Raw genomic sequence first — 20,699 nt, 5'->3', positions numbered from 1 at the left:
TTTGGTTAAACATTGAATTACTGATCCTGTTATGTCTTACTTTGCTTCCGGTACCTTCTGTTATATGTTACTTTGTCTCCTGCAGCTTTGTTTCCTCATTAAATTGCCTTTGTTTACACATTGGATTACACATTACTTTAGTCCATGCCTTACTACATATTAACCTACCTGTTGTGCCTTTGCTTAACCATTGGATTTGCCATTTTGTTATCTGCTATTTTGCCTCATGTGGCTTCATTTAATCACTAAATTACATTTTTAATTAGTACCTGATGTTGTGGTATGCCTATGGTGTTCTGAAGTAAATAATTATTTGCCTTCTTTTCATATTTTCTTGCTGTTTTTCTTCCTTCACTTCCTATTCGTTATACCTGGTTTCTGTGCTTCGTGGTTTCGTGCAGTATGGGTTCTTTGTCTTCTTGGTATCCTGGTTTTTTTTCCTATTATGTGTTATGCGCTACTGCCTGCTTATTTGTTATTGCATTCCTTCATTTATCCACTCCCTTTTGTTACTATGACGTTGTTACGGCTCTGTTATTTTGAGGCATGCCTCCTAAGAGAAGTAGGGCTGTTCGTGAAGGCCTTGATTCTTAGTCGACATCTACTGCTTCCCAGCGCCCGGGTACATCTGCTAGGCATGTTCTACCTTTTTTGCCTCCTTTTCTTCTTTCATTTTTAGGTACTTTCGGTGCTTCTGTGCTGCCTCATCGTACCATTTTTCTTTACCAATCTTTTCCCTCCTTTTTATGCTGCCTCCTTTTTTTTTGGTCTTATTGCTTCTTACCACTTCTTATTCTTTGCCACCCTAAACTATAGGCCAACATTTCTAGCCTATTGTTTCCCGTTCCGAATCTAATGCAAACCGTGCCAAGAGAATACGGTTCAACAAGGTAAGGGTTATCATAAGGCAAGATCTGTGCCCTATGTGCATGCCTGTTCTATCCTTGCACATGCATTTATTCACAGTTTCCCATTTAAATTCGATGCATTGTAGGCCTTATTCCACAGGGCCCACCTATGGATCACATATTTTCGTTTCCTCAGGAATACAATATATTGAGAGGTATACTTTTGTTCCTTCATATAGTTCTGTTCCCGCCTTCCATTCGTTCCTCATATTTGTTGTTTACATATTTGCTTGCATTTTTGGTATGTCTTGCTTTTGTTGTCATACACCTACATATAAGGATCATTCTTATTACGGTGGGCCCAATTATGCCTGCGATAGGTGTTCTGCGATCTTCTGGTACCAAGAGAGGATTGAGAATCAAAGCTCGGTCAGTCAGCATCGTACGGTTTACAAGAATTGCTGTCGTGTTGGGAGAATATCATTACCTATGCATAGGCCTTTTCCACCACCGTTGCAGGACCTGATTCGCTTTGATGTTGGTTCTCGATCGAACAGTTTTATGCAAATGATCCGACAATATAATTCTTTGTGTGCCTTCACTTCTCTTGGAGTTGATGTTGGTAGATCTATTAATACTAGTGATGGTCCTTATGTCTTCCGTATTAATGGTGTCGTTCATCATCGTATTGGTGTGTTGATCCCGCCTATTGGCAAGCGGCCTAAATACGCATAGGTGTACATCTATGACACTCTTAATGAATTACAAAATAGATTGAACATGTTCCTTGCAGAAGAGGGTGATAAACCCGATCCTGAAAGTGTTTCTGATCTTATTGATATGTTGAATAGGGTCAATCCATTCGTTAAGAAATTTCAAATGGGAAGAGATAGACTCATGTCTCCAAATACACCTGATGTTGCTATCAAATTTATCAGTTCTATAAAAACACATGGTGATAGATATTCCCTTCCAACTTCTTCTGAATTAGCAGGATTACTAATTGGTGGTTCTTTTGCTAATACTTCTACTTTCGACGTTGTCGTCAAAGCTCAGCCCTCACAATTCAAGCAGATTTCTCCAATCCATCCAGTACTCATGTCTTTGCGGTATCCCCTATTGTTTTCGTACGACGACAAAGGTTTTCATACTGCTATCAAGTTGAAGGAAGCTAATTCAGGAACTGTAGGATATCGTGAGGACGTTTCTATGATGGGGTTCTATTGTTACTACATGCATTATCGCAGGCATGAGCCTAATCCAGCCACTTGTTGTGGTCGGCTTTCCCAACAATTTGGTGTCAACGCTTATTCATGTGTTGAAGCAAGCCATCTTTCCTTTCATTTCTTTAATCAACACCTCTTACGGTCTGAAACATATCAAGGAATATCAAATGCCATATGCCAGGGTGCTTCCATAGGAAAAGATGTTGGGATTAAAAAGATGTTGCCTTCTAGCTTTATTGGTAGTAAAAGGTATATGCAACAGAATTATCAAGATTGCATGGCTATTTGTCGCGTGTATGGGCCGCCCAATAAATTCACCACATTCACTTGCAACCCAAAGTGGCCTGAGATTATAGAGGCTATTCGTTTTGAACCAGTCCAGAAACCCTGTGATAGATCAGACATGGTAGTTTGTGTATTCCATATGAAACTTCATGAATATCTCGATGATATTAAGGAAGACCGAATCTTCGGCCCTGTACGTGCAAGTTAGTTTGTTTACTCTCATTATTTCATTATGTGTCCCTGTTTATTTTATCTGTCTCTTCTTATTCTTGCATTGGCTTCAGATTCATCTAAATAATATTATGTGTCCCCTGTTATGCTTACAGTGGCGCATACTAATGAATTCCAGAAGCGTGGCCTTCCGCATTCTCATATCCTTGTGTGGCAATCTGCCAGTGGTCGAGGCCGATCTATTGCTGATGTTGACCGCTATATCTCCGCTGAAGTACCTGATCAGATCCTTGACTCATTGGGATTTTCTTTGGTTCAAGAATTTATGATCCATGGTCCTTGTGGTCCTTCTAATCCAAATTCTTCATGTATGAAAGATGGTACATGTTCTAAAAGGTATCCTAAAGATTTTCACTCTGAAACTACCTTTGATCAACATTGGTATCCTATTTATCGGCGCAGGAATGATGGGGCCAAACTATGGAAGCACAATGTCAACCTTGATAATCGTTGGGTTGTACCGCATAATCTTGATGTCCTGAAAAAATACCAAGCTCATATCAACATTAAAGAATGCAACCAGTCATATTTAGTCAAATATCTATTCAAGTACTGTAACAAAGGTTTTGATTGTGCAAAGTTCAGTTTTAAGACAATCCCTCCCACTTTTGATCAGCAAGGAGTGAATAATGGAGGCATCGACGAAATAGCAGAATATATAAGATCAAGATATATGTCCTATTGTGAAGCCACTTGGAGGTTGCTTGGATTTGAAATACATGGTAAATTCCCACCAGTTGAACGTCTCTGTGTTCACCTTCCTGGAATGAATTTTGTTACTATCCGTGATGACACTGATTTGCAAGAAATCATTGATGATCCTGACTTTCAGAAGAGCATGTTAATCGAGTGGTTTGTTGCAAACCGCCGGTATCCGACAGCTCGCAGCCTTACCTATTGTGAGTTCGCCTCGAAATACACATGGGATGTTGATCATAAGCTCTGGAAAGCAAGGAAAAGAGGCATCAAGATTGGTAGATTGCGCTATGTTCATCCTAGCACTGATGAAACTTTTTATGTTTGCATGCTTTTGATGGTTGTTCGTGGTGCCATGAGTTATGAAGATGTCAGGACATACGAAGGCATTGTCTATCCAACATACCATGCTGCATGCCAAGCTCGAGGCTTGATAGGTGATGATACTGAGTTGGCATGTTTATTTGATGAGGCAATAGTCTGGGCTACAGCATACCAACTTAGGAACCTGTTTATGACGGTCTTAGTATATTGTGAGGTTGGTAATGTGAAATCCCTCTTCAATAGATATTGGAAGTATATGGCAGATGATCTTGCCTACAAACTCAAACGGACTCTACAAAACCCATCTTATGTCATCCCTGATCATGCTTTGCAGTCTAGCTTGATGAAGGAATTAACACATATGTTCTCTAACAATGGCCTATCCATCGCATCTTATGACCTGCCTACTCCTACTGATAACCCCAGCAACAGCGACGGTAACAGATTGATCCTAGAAGAATTGATCTATGATAGAATCAAGCTTCATCGTGAAGCTAAAGAAATGTCAGCTGCTCTTAATTCTGATCAGAGAATCATCTATGATAATGTCATTCATTCTATTTCACAGAATGAGCTGTTTGTTTATTTTGTCTCTGGGCATGGTGGAACTGGGAAGACATTCCTCCGGAATGCTATTCTAGCAAATATGAGATCCAATGAACACATTGTTCTTGCTGTCGCATCCTGCGGTGTTGCTTCTCTCCTGCTCCCTGGAGGTCGGACTACTCATTCACGGTTCAAAATCCCTTTGGATATTCATGAGGGTAGTTTGTGTGCTATTAGCTGGGGCACCATGCTCTCTGGGCTTATACAAAGAGCCTCTCTTATTATATGGGATGAAGCTCCTATGGATCACAAACATTCCTTCGAAGTGGTAGACCGTATATTTTGAGATATATTATCTGTAGAAAATCCACAGAATGTATGCAAGCCATTCAGTGGGAAGCCAATGTTGCTTGGCGGTGACTTTAGGCAGGTTCTGCCTGTTATTGAAGGGGGCGATAAATCTGAAATGTTCAAAGCTTCTTTGTTGGGTTCCTACTTATGGAATAATGTGAAGGTCTTATGTTTGTCCATAAACATGAGGCTGACCAATCCTTCTCTTTCTTTAGAACAGAAAATTGAGATGTAGACCTTTGCACAGTGGGTGCTGGATGTTGGTGAAGGGCAGCTTAAACCCATCGTGAGAAATGGTGAGGTCACAAAGTCTTGGATCGAGATACTTGATGACCTTCTGTTGAGACCCTCTGGTATTAAAATACCGGCTATTGCTGAACGTATATATGATGATTTCCAACAGTTCTATTCCTCTGTTCCGTATTTAGCTCAACGATGCATCGTTTGCCCAATCAATTCCGTTGTTGATGAAGTTAATGCATTCATGATTCAAAAAGTTCGTACCTCTGCTCGGGATTATCTTAACTTTGACAGCATTGCTAATTCATCTGAACAACCTTCTGACTATGAAATGCTTTACCCACCAGAGTTCTTGAATTCAATTGTCATTAATAATTTCCCACAACACCATCTTAGCCTGAAGATTGGTGTACCTATTGTCCTGCTTAGGAACATTAATCAATCAATTGGGCTATGCAATGGAACACGCTTGCTTATCAAAAGGCTGGGTGATCGTCTCTTAGAAGGTCGGATTATGACTGGGAACCATGTGGGTGACAAAGTATGCATACCTCGCATTGTCCTGAATGATACAAGTCCAAAGTGGCCTTTCACATTGCAGCGTTGACAGTTCCCAATCAAAGTGTGCTATGCTATGACAATAAACAAATGTCAAGGACAAACATTACAAAGGGTCGGGGTTTATCTTCGTGAGCCAGTCTTTACCCATGGTCAGCTCTATGTTGTTGTCTCTAGAGTAAACTTAAGGAAAGGCCTAAAGATACTGATAGAAGATGGTGATGGAGAGCCGACATCAGCAACCAGAAATATTGTCTATGAAGAAGTCCTTAAGCATGTGTAGTTTTATTTTAATAGGGCTCCTCGATCATTTCTTGATGTTTTTTGGTCCCAGCTTAATTGCTGCCTTTATTATCATTACGCCTTTTGTAGTCCTTCACTATATGCTTTGTTTTTGTTGATGTTGCATGTCCCCTGTGTATTGCTCTTATATTCTATGTTCATATCATCATTCTTTTTGAATTCCTTTTGTTCCTACTATGGTGTACCTTTGGGTCCTGAATTTTGTGCCCTTTCGATACTTTTGTTCATCCTTTCGTTACCTTATTCTTTTTACTGCTTTTATTCTAAGAATTATACATCCTTTCGACTCTCCCATTCATATTGCCTTCTAATGCCAGCATCGCCTTTGTTTCTCTCTAAGTATGAGCCCACCCATGCCTTTTAATGCATCACTTATCATATTGCGCTCCATTGATTGACCCTCTGTAATGTTACGCTTATATTCTATGTTCATTTCATCATTCATTTTACATTCCTTTGCTTCCTTCTGTGCTATACTTTTGGGTTCTAAATTTTGTGCCCTTTCAATACTTTAGTTCATCCTTTGGGTTCCTTATTCTTTTCATTGCTTTCATTCCAAAACCTATACAACCTTTCGACTTTCCCATTTGCATTAGCTTCTATTGTCAGCGTTACCTTCGTTTCTCTCCAACTATCATGCCACTCCTACACTCCTATCTTTTAATGCTTCGTATCATATTGTGCTACTTTAATTGACACCCTGTTTTATATGTGCAAGATGTAATACTCGCTTCTCAAAGACGTGACATCTGACTCACATCAATGGCAAGTCAGAACAAGGGTACTCCGATTCTCTGAGTAGAGTCCAAAATTATCAAAATCAGACTTCGGGATCAAAAGTTATTGCCGTTTTTTGAAGGTCAGCTGTGTTGAATCCGGATATTCCGGGTTAACCCGAAATATCCGGGTTGTCTGGAGTCTCCGGTGAGGTTCCGGGGAGAGGTCTCAGTTTGGACCTTTTTAGTTGACCCGGATACTCCGGGTTCCGAATACTGCGGGTGAGGTTCCGAGTTTGGATGCTCGGTTTTGCCTTTTTTAGCTTACTCGGATACTCCGAGTTGACCCAGAGGCTCCAGGTCAGTTAAAAAAAGTGTTGTAACTGCTAGTTTTGGGGGTTTGGGTATTTATACCCTCTCAACTCCATACTTTGGGGCTGCTGTAAGGGCACGAAAGAGAACATTTTTAGAGCTAAAAGAATTCTTTCCCACTCCATTTTAGTGAGAGATTGGAAGATTGAGTGCAAGTGAGCTAAATTCAATCTTGAGCACTTGAGTTCATCGGCAAAAAAGTTCGTGAAGCATTTGTTACCCTTGGAGGTGAAGCCTCCTAGCCGGCTAGGTGTTGCCCGGCGAGCTCCCATGCGTGTGGTGAGCCGCGGGAAAGTTTTTGAAGGTCAATCTCGCCTCTGCAAGGGAAGAGATAAAGCTAGTGGATCGAGGAAAGCGGTTGAAAGAGACCCGTCTCGTTGGAGCTTCCTCAACGGAGACGTAGGATTCATGGTGGTGAATCTGAACTTCGGGAAACAAGTATTTGTGTCTCCACTTCGGTTGTTTACTTTTGAGTTCTTGCTCAATAGTTGTGTATATTGCTCGATCTACTTGTTTGTGTGTATTTGATTGTAGGTTCTCTGTGGATCTACTTGGAACACACGACTTCATTTGGTTTGAGCTAAAACTCTTTAGGCGCTGTTTATTTTTAGTTTCGGGCTAGTTTCTATATAGGTCCCGGAGATTCCGGATTTACCCGGAGGTTTCAGAACTGTACAACCCGGAGTATCCGGATCAACCCGGATACTTCGGTGAACAGTATTTTTAGGATTTTTCAATTAATATTTTCTTGCATATCTTTTGCTAAAATTGAATAATTTTTGTCACCTTAGAATTGTAACTTCCACACTTATTTAGGGTTATTTTGCATTAGTTGAGCCTAACTTATTTAGGTTTTCACTTGTGAAAAATCTGTTAGTTTATATTCCGCTGCAAGTTTAGGCCAACGGTAAAAGAGGACGATTTTTTGGAAAAACACCTATTCACCCCCCCTCTAGGCGACATCATTGTCCTTTCAAGATGCACCTGGACTTTTGCAACCTCAATATAGTAGCCCCCCTTATGACCAGCGAGCACAGCGTGGGCCCATCAAGAAGGTCTATTGTATCGGGCTCCAGAGATGGAGAGAAGACAGGTTGTTCAACCTCCCTTGACTACTCTTATGTCCAGCAATGGGGCTACCACCCACTGGTGCACTAGGAGTTATGACTCCCTGTGCCGCAAACCTTTACATGACGTCTTGATAAATGATCTCCCTGATTGACTGGGACAATGCTTCCACATCTATTGGGACCGACCTCTTCCTCTTCTTATACATCCCGACGTGTTTGGGGAAACCTAACTTCCAGCCCTGGGAACTGGACACGTCTCGGAGAGCACATCATGTTCCCTGATCCCGATGAATGAACCTTCAGAGGAGTAGGTTGCTATTTCTTTCACCTTTTGAGCGAATGTCTCGGTCTCACTAGAGTTGAAGGTGATTTCTCCACTATCTACAGCGTACCTCTCGCGCGCAAATACGATTGCCATCATCTCAGGAATTGCAACCAAGGATTCTCGCAGCCTTTGTTGGCTAACTATGCATCCTCCGCCTGCTATTTATCCCTTTTTTCCCACGTACCCGCCTGTACCCAGGTTGTGATTCTGCTTGTTCTTTGCCGAAAGCTGCTTCTTTGCTGAACTCTCCATTTGGAACGTCTCGAAGCTCTTCAACGCCACAAAAGCTTCCCAATCCTCTCTTTTAATATATGGGTACTTGCTGAAGGGCTCCAACTCTTTTGCTATATACTCATTCACAAGCTTGCTCTTGTGGCTTCTCTAAAATTTGGCGATCATTTTCGTAGCAGCCCTGCAAACCTTCGCCTTCATGTTCTCCGGGAACTCCAGAAACGTATTGACACCATCATTGAACAAGATATTCTTTTAATCCACAGTGAGGCCATTGAACTTCCGAATGGTCAATGGCACCCTCTCCCGAGCATTAAGGCCTGCGAGCTTCCATAACATCTGCCCTGCGAGATTTCGTAACATCCACAGGGCCTTCTTCTCCATAGGACAACCATCATCATCGATTTCCATGATGGTAATCTTTTCAGTCAGCCACTTTTTTTGTGCCCTTTTGTACTATTGCTCCAGTAGGACATAGTTGTGTAGACGTCTGACTGGGAGCTTGTGCTTCATCAAAGGATCACGATGACTCGTTGGCAGACATCTAGTAGATCCGAATATATAGATACAATTGTATAAGTCTTAGTAACTATATTCACTTTTATATGAATTTATAAAAATATGATGTATTTCTTATCTAAAGCGAAGGACCCTACCTAATTTCTAATAGGCAAAGGTCCTAATCCCATTCGAGGATATGTGGCCCGAGTAGGTTTCCATGCTCTTGTACGGTTCTAGAGAAAATTTCGACAACACCTCCCCATTGTTCTCCAAATACACATCTCGACAACTAGCCGAGAGGGTGTGTATCCAGAGAACAACAGGGAGACACCACTAAAATTCTCTTAAGAACCATACAAGAGTACAGAAACCTACTACTCGGGCCATATATCCTTGAACTGTCCAAAGTACGTGGACAATTTGGGAGCATCTTCTTATAAATATGCATGTTGTTATCTGACTACTGTTCTAGTATGTGCTTTTCTGATCTTGGGCAATCTTATAAAATATGTAACCATTTATATCGTACCCTTGATATGTTGTAATTGTGTATATAGGGTCTGCTGCTAGTTTCCTGATCAAATCACTTGCAGGAGTACTAGATTGATTGATTCATTCTCGAAACCAAGTGTTGAACCTTTGCATATGTTTCTTCGCAAGCCAAGCTTCGGTATGCCCTGGATTCTCCTAAAGAAGCAACTACTTGTGCTCGTAGATATATAGGGACACTTCGCTCATTTGTTGCAATACGAGAAAATGAGCTTGGTCGTATGCCTTTGGCTCAGGAGTAATTTCATGTTTCCCCAGAATTCCTTGCCCTGCGAGCCTACCCTCGTGGCGAGAATGAGGCACACCAATTGGGTTATCTAGGTCTGTGTAATTAATGCACCACTCCACTACCTCCTCTGTAGAGTAACTTTGCGCGATGCACCCCTCAGGAAAAGCTTGATTCCTTACGTACGACTTGAGAACGTCCATGAATCGCTCATATGGATACATCTGATGCAGGAACACATAGCCAAGAAAATAAATCTCCTTCACAAGATGAGCTGTGAGATAGACCATGATATCGAAAAAGGATGGTACAAAATACATCTCGAGAAGACATGGAGTCTCAAAGTGTCTTTTTTCTAACTCGCCTAGCGCTTCTGGATCAAATACCTTCTGACTAATTGCATTGAAAAAAAAAGCACATGCTCATAATAGCCTCTCAAACACCAATTGGCAATATGTTTCTAATTCCAACCACAATCATCTGCATCAACATCACATGGCAATCATGAGTTTTCATGCTAGCAACCATTTTTAGCTCTTTCATCGAAACAAGTCTCTTAATGTTGGACGAGTAATCGGAGGAAACTTTCACACTATGCAAGAACTCGCAAAATTATTTTTTCTCCTTCTTGGATAGGGTGATGCAAGAGAGGGGGTAGGAATTTCCCTTTATCCGTATCATTGATATGAAGCTCCGGCCTTAAGCCCATTTCTTCAAGGTTAGCTCTTGCGTTTTCATGATCTTTTATTTTTCCCTTCATGTTGAGCATCGTACCAAAGAACTATCACATATATTTTTCTCTACGTGCATGAGGTCAATACAGTGACGAATGTCTAAATATTTCCAATAATCAAGCTCCCAGAGAATTGATTTCTTGTTCCACATTTCATTTTCATCACTCGTGAAGGATCGTTTTCGCTTACCAAGGACAACATTAATATCCTTAACCTTATCATAGACATATTGCCTACTGAAATGCCATGGAGGTGACGCTTTCTCCCTTGTGCTGTCAAACTGAGACTTCATTTTTGGGTACCAGTGGTTCCTTGGAAGGAAACGTCGATGCCGTATGTAGACTATTTTCTTTGACTCGTTGAATCACATATTTTTAGTGTCATCTAAGCATCGGGGGCAAGCTTCACCTTTTCTTTTACTCTGCCTTGACAAGTTACGAAGTGCTAGCAGATCATTGATGGTGACAGACAATATGGCATGTAGGGTGAAGTATTATCGCTTGTACTGATCCCAAACCTCAACGCCTTCAAACCAGAGTGCTTTAAGATCATCCACCAAAGGCTTGAGGTACACATCGATGTTGTTGCTAGGTTGCCTTGGACCAGGAATTAAGGTCGACAACATAATTTATTTTCGCTTTTTACAAAGCCAAGGTGGAAGGGTGTAGATAGAAAGTACAATAGGCCAAGTGCTATGTGAGATACTCATGTTACCGAATGCATTTGTGCCATCTGTGCTCATAGCAAACCTAATATTTCTTAATTCTACAGCGAACCACCCAAGTCTGGAATTAATGGTTCGCCACTGAGCTGAATCTACGAGATGTCGTATCATTGCGTCGTTCTTACGACCCTCCTTGTACCACTCCAACAATTGGGACTCCTTTTTGTTCTGGAATAAACGCTTCAAATGGGGAAACAGGGAAATACCACATCACCTTTCTAGGTGGCCCTTTTCTCTTGTTTCCTTCCTCCACGTCGCCACCATCATTTCTACACTTGTATCAATGGGTTTCACAAATAGGACATTGATCCAGGTTTGCATACTCTCCATGAAATAGGACACGATCCTCCCTACATGTATGTATTTTTTCTACCTCCAATCCCAAAGGACAAACTATCTTCTTCTCATTATAGACGGTCTTGGGCACCTTGTTCCCCTCTGGTAGCATGTCCTTTAGCAGATGCAACAATTCTTTGAAACTCCTATCAGACTAATGATAGGTTTCCTTCAATTGCAGAAGCGTAAGCACCGCATATAAAACCGTGTATTTCTCCTTACAGCCAGGATAAAATGGTGTCTTTGACTCTCGCACCAGTTCCTGAAATTTGGCAAACTCACCATCACTATACTCGTTGTGCCCCTCAGCATCACGCACCATTTGATCCACATTCTCCACGAAATCCACGTAGTCGTCATTGAATCCTAATATGTCTGCGTCCCTGAGATAATCATCCATATCATTGGCTGGCGGGAGTCCTTGATCCGTACTGCCGTCGGGGAGGACCTGATCCATTTCCCCTTCATTAAGGCCTTCCTTGCTGTGTATGTTCGAAACGTGATATCTCTCTTTAAATCCACGTCTTAACAAGTGATCGTACACATTGTCAGGTTTTTGGAACTTCTTCTCATTCTTGTAACCACAACATGGACACCAAATTGCCATTTTACCCCGACCTTTCATATCCGTCACCGCCCACAGTCAAGAAAGACTTCACCCCGCTTATGTACTCATTACAAGTACGGCAATCATGGTACATCCAACTTTAGTCCACCATCTACAAATTCAAAAATATTAATTCTAAATAGAAACGATAGAGATGATAGAATAATTATAAAAATTCTAACTCGATTTAACTAAATTAAGTGTGTATGTGTGTTCTAGTGATATTCAAGAGAACAATTAACATCCAAATATGATACATGTTATCTATGGCGAAGGATACTAGCTAATTTCTAATAGACAAAGATAGGTCCTAATCCTATTCGAGGATATGTGGCCCGAGTAAGTTTCCATGCTCTTGTTCGGTTGTGGAGAAAATTTTGGCTGTACCTCCCCGTTGTTCTCCAAATATACGTCTCGACAACGAGCCGAGAGGGTGTGTATCCGGAGAACAACAGGGAGACGTCACCGAAATTCTCTCTAGAACCAGACAAGAGCACAAAAACCTAGTACTCGAGCCACATATCCTCGAACTGTCCAAAGTACGTGGACAATTCGGGAGCATCTTCTTATAAATATGATGAGTTGCCAATTCATATTTATAATCAAACACTCCCGAATGGGAGACGTAGGTTATGCATGTACACTAATTAAGGGGGATAATCCACATATATCAAGATCTGGGAGAAAAAGCAAAATTGTTGATTCCAACTCAAACCCTAGAATCCATCATGCATATATGAGCAAGAGGAGGAGAGAGAGGAGGCAAACCTTCAAAGGCCAGGGACAGAAACCAACTTCACCGAGATTGATTTGGCCTCAACAGAATCACCAAAAAATCGCCCCTTTGCCGAGAAGCTGTGGTGGACAAACACTATCTAGTCGTGCTACTCAGTGAATAAAATAATAGTAAAACATCACTCATTAGTGACGGGTTATAAGGACACCCATCACTAATGAGTGAGCCATTAGTGACTTGTCTCATAACAACCCATCACTAATGAGTGGCCCCGGCAGTGAGCCACCAAGGCTACATTTAGTGATAGCTTATAAAGACAACCGTCACTAATGACTTAATATTAGTGACAGATTATAAGGACATCTGTCACTAATTATTTAACATTAATGATAGGTGATAAGGATACCCGTCACTAAGAACACATGCAGAGATTGACTTCTACAAACAAGAGAACTACATGTATGTAAACAGAGAGTACTTCAACATCCCATTCAACAGAACATAACTGAACTTTGATGGACGACATCCTAAAGCAATGTCAGGATTTGGCAGCCATCTTAACATTCAAGAACACAGATATACATCTAGAAACTTGAATTTAACTCAAGTCAGTCATACAATATAGTTATGCATACTACTTATGCAAATATCCATACATCATTATACTTGAGCATTTGCTAGAGCACATAATCTCTGATATTTAACATAGTTGAAATCTACAATATTGTATCCTAGTACTTCATCGATGTACATTAGCACATGAATTAGTGCACTCTGTTTTGCTTGGCATGGACGACCTGATGCTTTACCATAGACAGTAAACAAGGTCTTATTAGCTAATTCATTTCTACTTAAATGAAATCTTATATCAGCCTGGAAGTTGCCTTCAGCAGTGAAGTCCACTCCGGGGCCATAAAAGATTAACCTAAGATGCTCCATGGCTTGATCTAAGATAGCATGAAAGCTAATTACCGCAAAGATGTCACCAAAATATCCTACAAGCAAAGAAAATAAAATTATGAAAATAATACATGCTAACAGTCATGTATGTCAAAACAAGTGGATTACATATTACTGTACCATATCATATTCATCGAACTGAACAAGCCTCTCACTGATCGAAGCCAAATCCTATTTGTCGTCCTCAAGCGCTTTTATTTGAAAATAGTTGTAGTCAGGCAAAAAGAACACATGCTCCTCAACCACTTTCAGGCAACCTTCAACAGCGGTTTTTTTGGAATACAACGAAATCAGTGATACCTTGCCATATGTCCTAATAGTGATATCCTCACTACTTTCTCCCCTTGAATGTATGTCAAAAGAGATAGATAGCTTCACAAAATTTCTCCCATCTAGAGTGGATTGCACCAAAGGTACAATACCACCTATAGCAGGGATTACCTCTTTAAGCCATATGATTGGTTTCAACACCTACATGATAGAATGATATGAATTGAGCCTAATGTACTATAAACTCAATTAAATTATTGTGTCCTAATGAGTGTTACTATGACCCTAACAATGAGGGAGAAAAAGAAAAGAGGTTACTATGATCGGTCTCGATCGTGGCCGGTGGGGGGAACACCTGGAGGGTAGTGTACGCCTGGTGCGTGAGTTGATGGAGGAGTTATCAGGATCCATCCAAATCCGCCACGGCAATGGCAACGGCCCCCGCCACTACCTTGATCCATCGCCCTAACCCTAGCTGGTAGAGGGGGCGGTGGCGTACATCAAGCTGTGGTGGAGGGGGAGGATGATGGCAGCGTCAGCGGCGAGGTGCAAACGGCGGGAGGAGGAGGCGAGCGGATATGAACAGAGATGAGAGTGGTCTAGAGAGAGAAATGGGCAGATAAGAGTGGTCAAGCAGATAGGAGTGATAGAAGATAGTGACGGGTTATAAGGACACTCGTCACTAATGAGTCAATCATTAGTGACGGTAACAACTATAACCCATCACTAATTAATTTAATATTAGTGACGGGTCTCATAACGACCCGTCACTAATGAGTAGGCTACATTTAGTGACGTGTGCCTCATATACCTGCCACTAATGATTGAATTATTAGTGACGGATATTAATATGATCCATCACTAATATCTTTAGTGACGAGCCGTCTGCTCGCCGTCACTAATGAACCCTCATTAGTGACGGGTCGTGGCTGGGTCCCAGTCCGAGCTACACATTAGTGATGGGTCGGTACTAGACTCGTCACTAATAGTGTACTAGTGACGGGTACCAACGAGTTGTCACTAATAATATATCTCATTTGATGTTTTTTTATGTAATGTAGGAAAATAGAAGCCATGGCTACATGCTGTAACTAACTAGGTTGTAATATTAGGTCGCCTATTTGGCCACAATAAATACTAATTATTGTGGCAGTGCAATGTTAACCCAATGTAATCCTCGTGCCATATGAACATTAATAGTGCAAGAAGAAGGGACATTGGGAAAAAATCTAGTCTTGCTAACTGCCCTAGTGTCCTGTGGGGATGATAACTACCCCTGGGTTCATACAGATTTCCATTTTTAGTGAAGCTAGCCATGTTCGAGTGTATACACTTTATAATATGATAATCTTCTTGATGGAGATTTCCTAGGACCTAATGGGGAATTTGTCAAATAGATTTGCAGGGTCTGTTACAGGTGTACTTTATATTAAAGTTGGTGAAATAGTTACAAATGGCACCATTGATCTTATTTTATATTCACTTTGAATAACCATGATATGGTACAATAAAATATTAAGAGATGCAAATTGTACTACATCTACTTGCTCTAATAAATCATCTACCAGTGCCACCCTGCCTCTTAATGCATGCATGAGTTCTAGACCTCTCATGTACGGTGCTGCACTTTTTCTTTGCATGCATATTCATATATTAATATGTTGTATGGGAGACGTGCAAAACACTGGCCAGTGAATAAATTTTATAAGGATATAAGAGGGAAACAAGGAATTGGCACATTTATGTGGCATATAAATCAACAAATCCAAACAAATATGCTCTTTCAATGTAACAGATGGATTGACATGGTACTAATCATCAAGCATCGAACTACCTGCAGCTATATGCAATAGGAAGGTAGGGAACAAAACAAACACTAACAAAGAACATTATGCGATAAATTTTCAAAAATTAGCTACTTGGAACTTGTTCCGGTTGAGCAAGAAATCTACAAACTTTTCTTTTCCTGTATATTCATATATAATATGTTTGTATGGGAGCCTTGTGAAACATTGGGAAATGGAGAAATTTATAAGGTTATATGAGGGAACTAGGCAATTGGTATATGTATGTGACAAATATAAATCAACAAGGACCAAAAACAAATATACTCTTTCAATGCAACAGGCGGATTAGAAACAAACACAATCATCAAGCATCAAAGTATTTGCAGCTGTAAAAAGAAGGTAGGGAATAGAACAAACAACAAATATCGTTATGCAATAGCTTTCCAAGATTAACTACGCGAAGGTGCAATTAACCAATAAACCAACAAACTTTTGTACTTTGTACTGGATATATAAGTTAATTCATTTGTGTTCGTTTAATATGTGATTTACCTGATGCAATTTGTTTGGGGCAAAACTTTCTATAGAGTCGGTACTACTCACTTAGCGATTACATAAATACCTTCTTCTTTGTATTAAATACATTCGAACCTATATACAGCTCAACCTAAATTGTTTAGACATAACGTATAGGTTAAGGTGCATATATACTTTGCAAAGAACAAGGAATAACCTAGGTGTGAAGACACGGGAAACCATATGAGTATTGGGAACAATGCTTAAGATACTAGCCTAATGAGTCGTAATTGTTATTTCACATAATGGAACATACTTAATGTGAGCATAGGAATTGAAATAAGCCACTTTTATCACAAACTACATGGGTCAATGCGTAGTATAATAATCTCTACAGCTAATAACACAAAACAACCAATTAGATTAATATCATTAATACTATGGGTAAACTCATCTGTGTAGAGGTAACATGCCTAGGAAACAATGTGTAAGATATTGGCATAGTAAGTAGATAATGTCAGTAGAATGTAGCGTCCTCCAAGCATGAAGACTGACAAGAGGAATTGAAAATAGACATACACACCATAATCAATAGCACTACCAGAGTTTATACATTGGCTATTGTAAAATTTAAGACGTGCACAAGAGCAAGCAACTGGATATTTTTAAATGTATTGAAAAAATCATTTATAGAATTAAGTCCAGGGCCACTCACATCACGTACCCATGTCATAGCCTCGGCGGTATGGTCTGATCCACTGAGATGTGCACGTATAGTTTCTGTGGCATCAAGAGAACAAACAGGCCAGCCCCAAACATCAACCATATGATGGATCTTTGCACTTTGTGATTTTGCAAGAGCTTGGGTATTGGCCCTCATCTCAGTTATGGCATCGTAATAGGTTTTACGCCATGTGAAATATTCGCCAAGCTCCGAGACACCAATGGCCTTGCTCAGTCCAGTTTGCCCAACATTCTTGTTAGGTTTATCAAAACAATCCTTGAGCTCCTCGATCAAGCCAGCATCCATCATATCATCAACACGGTGATTGAGGCATTTATTGAGAATCATCTCATTAGCATGGATCCAAAGGAGACAACAATGAAATTGCAGTGCTGGGGAATAATTGGATAGCGCAAAAGGATTAATAAGGAAAGAATCAAAGTGATCAACAAGAAGTCCATGTATGACTGAGTTTGATCCACCTACCACAATAGGCATGTGACCACGCCTTACAATGGAGTTTGCAGTGGTGGTTGCAAGAGATCAGAAGAAGGATGCAGGGAAATCACTGGAAGTGGCAGGAATATATCCAATTAGATGATGAGGAATACCGCATCAATCATGCAAACTCACCTTGTTGGTGGCAATGTCAAGACTAGCGTAGATTTGCATCTTGTCGGCATTCAACACCTCGCTGCCAATCACCTTAGCCACATCGATTGATAGCTTCGTCTTGCTCGTGTTCGTAGCACCCATGATCACCACCAGCTTATTCACCAACATTTGGGGAATGTGCTAGGTAGAAAGAATCTGAGGAGAATGAATATCGAAAAAAATATGCTTTATGGCTCGGCACAAGTGTCCCTCGATGCATGAGAAAGGGCAAAGTCCATCGAGAGCCTTGGAAACCTAGGGCTACATTTGGCCTTACCACTTGTGGGTCCACAAGTATATGTATGACTATATGTTTATATACAAGGGAAGAACCAAACCTTGACCAAGCCTCAAGCCACCGCTTGGGAGAGGCCCACGTGAGTTTGGTGGCCGATTGAACTTGGATGAATTGTAGGGCGTTGGTGGGTCTATGACTTGAGCCACATCCTAGTTGCCAGAGGCCTAGCTCTGCCACTGTATTATATAATAAATGTGTATATTTGAAAATGCATCTAGGTCCCCTATGTGGGTTTTGGCTAATTGATGATAAACAATTAAGGGACTAACATGTTTATTGAGGTTATGAACAGGTTTTAGTCCCGATGAAGAAGTTAAACAATGATGATGCCCCTCAAAAGAAAAGAGAAGCGGCATGTAGTTACTCAATAGGTTTTAATTCGCTTTATTTTCGAATTTGAGTTTAGGAATGTCGTTCTATCAAGAGGGACGCGTATTGATAGTTTTGATGATATCTCAGTGCTCATGTATCCTTTTAGAACAAAAAAAAATGAGAGACACAATAATCCGTGGACACTGGGAAAGTGTTGTTTTTTGTTTGAACCCGGAGTCTCTGGGTAGAGCTTCGAGCCGGGCTCTCGGGATGGGTTTAATGCTTTAACCCGGAGTTTCCAGGTTGGCCCGGATACTCTGGGTGACCGAAGTCTCCTGACTATACTCCAGCAGAGAGTCTTGGTTAGAGCCTAAAAGTTCCACCCTCCGGGCTCTGTGTTCCTCCGGTCCCTCCAGGTTGGGTTACGGACAGGCTCGTGGTTGTGTGATTTGTGCCAACCCGGAGTCTCCGGGTTAACTCGAATACTCCGGGTCAGTTCAAAAAGCACAGTAACGGCTAGTTTTTAAGGGGACAACTCGTGGACAAACTCATTAATAGTCATTCAATAGCCCTTCTAACTCCTCTAAAGCCTTAAATCTTTGAAGATTTGGATAGTAGGGTTGGGAGAGTGAGACTAAAGAGTTACTGAGCTTAAATCCAATCTTGAGCACTTGAGTTTATCGCCAAGCCGTTGATCCACGTTATTTACTATTGGAGCCTTGAGCTCCTAGACGGTTAGGTGTCGCCCAGAGAGCACCCAAGATTGTAGAGTGCCCCTGGAAGTTTGTATTACCCCAACAATTTGAGTAAGCAACCCTAGCTTGATCTTGGTGGTCGTTTGGGTGTGGAAAGGGTTGAAAGAGACCCGGTTCTTTGTGAGCTCCTCAACGGAGATGTAGGCACTTCTTTGTAGAGTGGCCGAACTTCGGGATACAAATTCTTATCTCCTTTACTTTCTTGCATACTTTCTTTTTCTAATTGATTTGGGCGCTTTGTCCCAATCTACCTGCTCGTGAGTGTGTAGTTGCAGGTTGTTGGTCAATAGGTCTTTAGACATCTATTAGAACATGTGGTAACTTACAGACTAAATTAGATTTGCTTAAAAGTTCTTAGTTTTTCAATTTTTTGGATTAGGCCAGACTATCTGGGTTTACTCGAAGTATCCGGGTCTGTATAACCCGAAGTCTTCGGATTTACCCAGAGTATCCGGATGCTATAATCCGCTGCAAAGTTTTAAATTTCAGAAAATGCTTATTCATCCCGCCCCCTCTAGGCGATATTTTGTATATTTAATTGGTATCAGAGCCTAACCTCCTTCAAAGCTTCACCGCTTGGAGGATTGGAAGATGTCGGCATTTGGGGAAAAGAGCCCGAAGAGTCCGAAGGATGACATTTTGACATCAGGCAACGGTAAAGGGAAGGGAGTAGCAATTGAGTTCAATTATGACAAATTAAATACATCTAATTCTTATATATCTGTGCCATCCGGGCGTGCACCATATTTTGATGATACACATTATGCCGCTTGGAGACACAAAATGAAATTGCATTTAATTTCTGTTTATCCAAGTATTTGGAAGATTGTTTTCACAGGTTGTGATTTGCTAGATGAAGATAAAGAGCTCACTCCTGAATAAGAGCAAAGCATCCACCGCAATGCACAAGCCGCAAGTGTATTGCTTGGTGCCTTGAGCCCTGAGGAATTCAATAAGGTAGACGGGCTTGAGGAGGCCAAAACAATATGGGACACACTCCAAGTCACACATGAAGGCACCACAAGCGTGGAAGTTCAAGATAGAGTTGCTTGAGGGCAAATTAGGAAGATTTGTGATAGATGATGATGAAACCCCTCAAGCAATGTATGATCGCATGATGCTGTTGGTAAACAAAATTAGAGGCCTTGTAAGTGAAGAGCTAGATGATCACAAGGTTGTGAGAAGATTGCTAAGAACCTTTGCACCACGAAACCCCACATTGGTGACCCTTATTGGAGAAAGAAGAGATTACAAGAGGCTCACACCAAGCGATGTGCTCGAAAGAATCCTGGCTCATGAGCTCATGGAGGAGGAAGCAAATGAAGTCAAAAATCTTATCAAACAAAGCTCCACCTCCAAGAATAAAGAAGTAGCATTTAAGGCAAATAAGAGCAAGCGAGTTGAAGAATCAAGCTCAAGTGAAGATGAGAGTTTGGATAATGAAGAAATAGCCTTCTTTGTAAGAAAATTCAAGAAATTCATGAAGAAGGGTGGCTATAGCAAGTACAAAAGAGATATGCCTAAGAGAAGAACATCCAAGAGGGCTTGCTATGAGTGTGGTGAAATTAGCCATTTCATCACCGATTGTCTGAACAAGAAGAAGAGCAAGGACAAAGATGAGAAGAAGGACAAAACTTTCAAGAAGGACAAGTACAAGACCCACAAGAAGAAGTACTCGGGTCAAGCTC

General features: G+C 41.0%; 2 protein-coding genes and 1 pseudogene across 2 annotated transcripts; 2 read left to right on the top strand and 1 right to left on the bottom strand.

Moving 5' to 3' along the window:
* The first annotated feature begins 1,628 nt into the window (after nt 1–1,628).
* On the top strand, nt 1,629–4,031 carry LOC133923204 (uncharacterized). Its single transcript, XM_062368629.1, has 2 exons — nt 1,629–2,552; nt 2,686–4,031. The coding sequence occupies exons 1-2, from the start codon at nt 1,629–1,631 to the stop codon at nt 2,857–2,859; spliced, it is 1,098 nt and encodes a 365-aa protein (XP_062224613.1). The 3' UTR covers nt 2,860–4,031.
* On the top strand, nt 3,357–5,354 carry LOC133923203 (uncharacterized). The gene is made up of 3 exons (XM_062368628.1): nt 3,357–4,374; nt 4,519–4,670; nt 4,755–5,354. Exons 1-3 carry the CDS (start codon nt 3,357–3,359, stop codon nt 5,352–5,354), a joined length of 1,770 nt encoding a protein of 589 aa, XP_062224612.1.
* An 11,521-nt stretch (nt 5,355–16,875) lies between these two features.
* On the bottom strand, nt 16,876–17,775 carry LOC133923202 (adenylate isopentenyltransferase-like; annotated as a pseudogene).
* Nucleotides 17,776–20,699: the final 2,924 nt, after the last annotated feature.

Source organism: Phragmites australis, chromosome 6 (genome assembly GCF_958298935.1).
Source record: "Phragmites australis chromosome 6, lpPhrAust1.1, whole genome shotgun sequence".
In the NCBI taxonomy this organism is placed as follows: domain Eukaryota; kingdom Viridiplantae; phylum Streptophyta; class Magnoliopsida; order Poales; family Poaceae; genus Phragmites; species Phragmites australis.
Note: the sequence above shows the minus strand (reverse complement) of the source record. Positions and strands in the feature narration are given on the sequence as shown.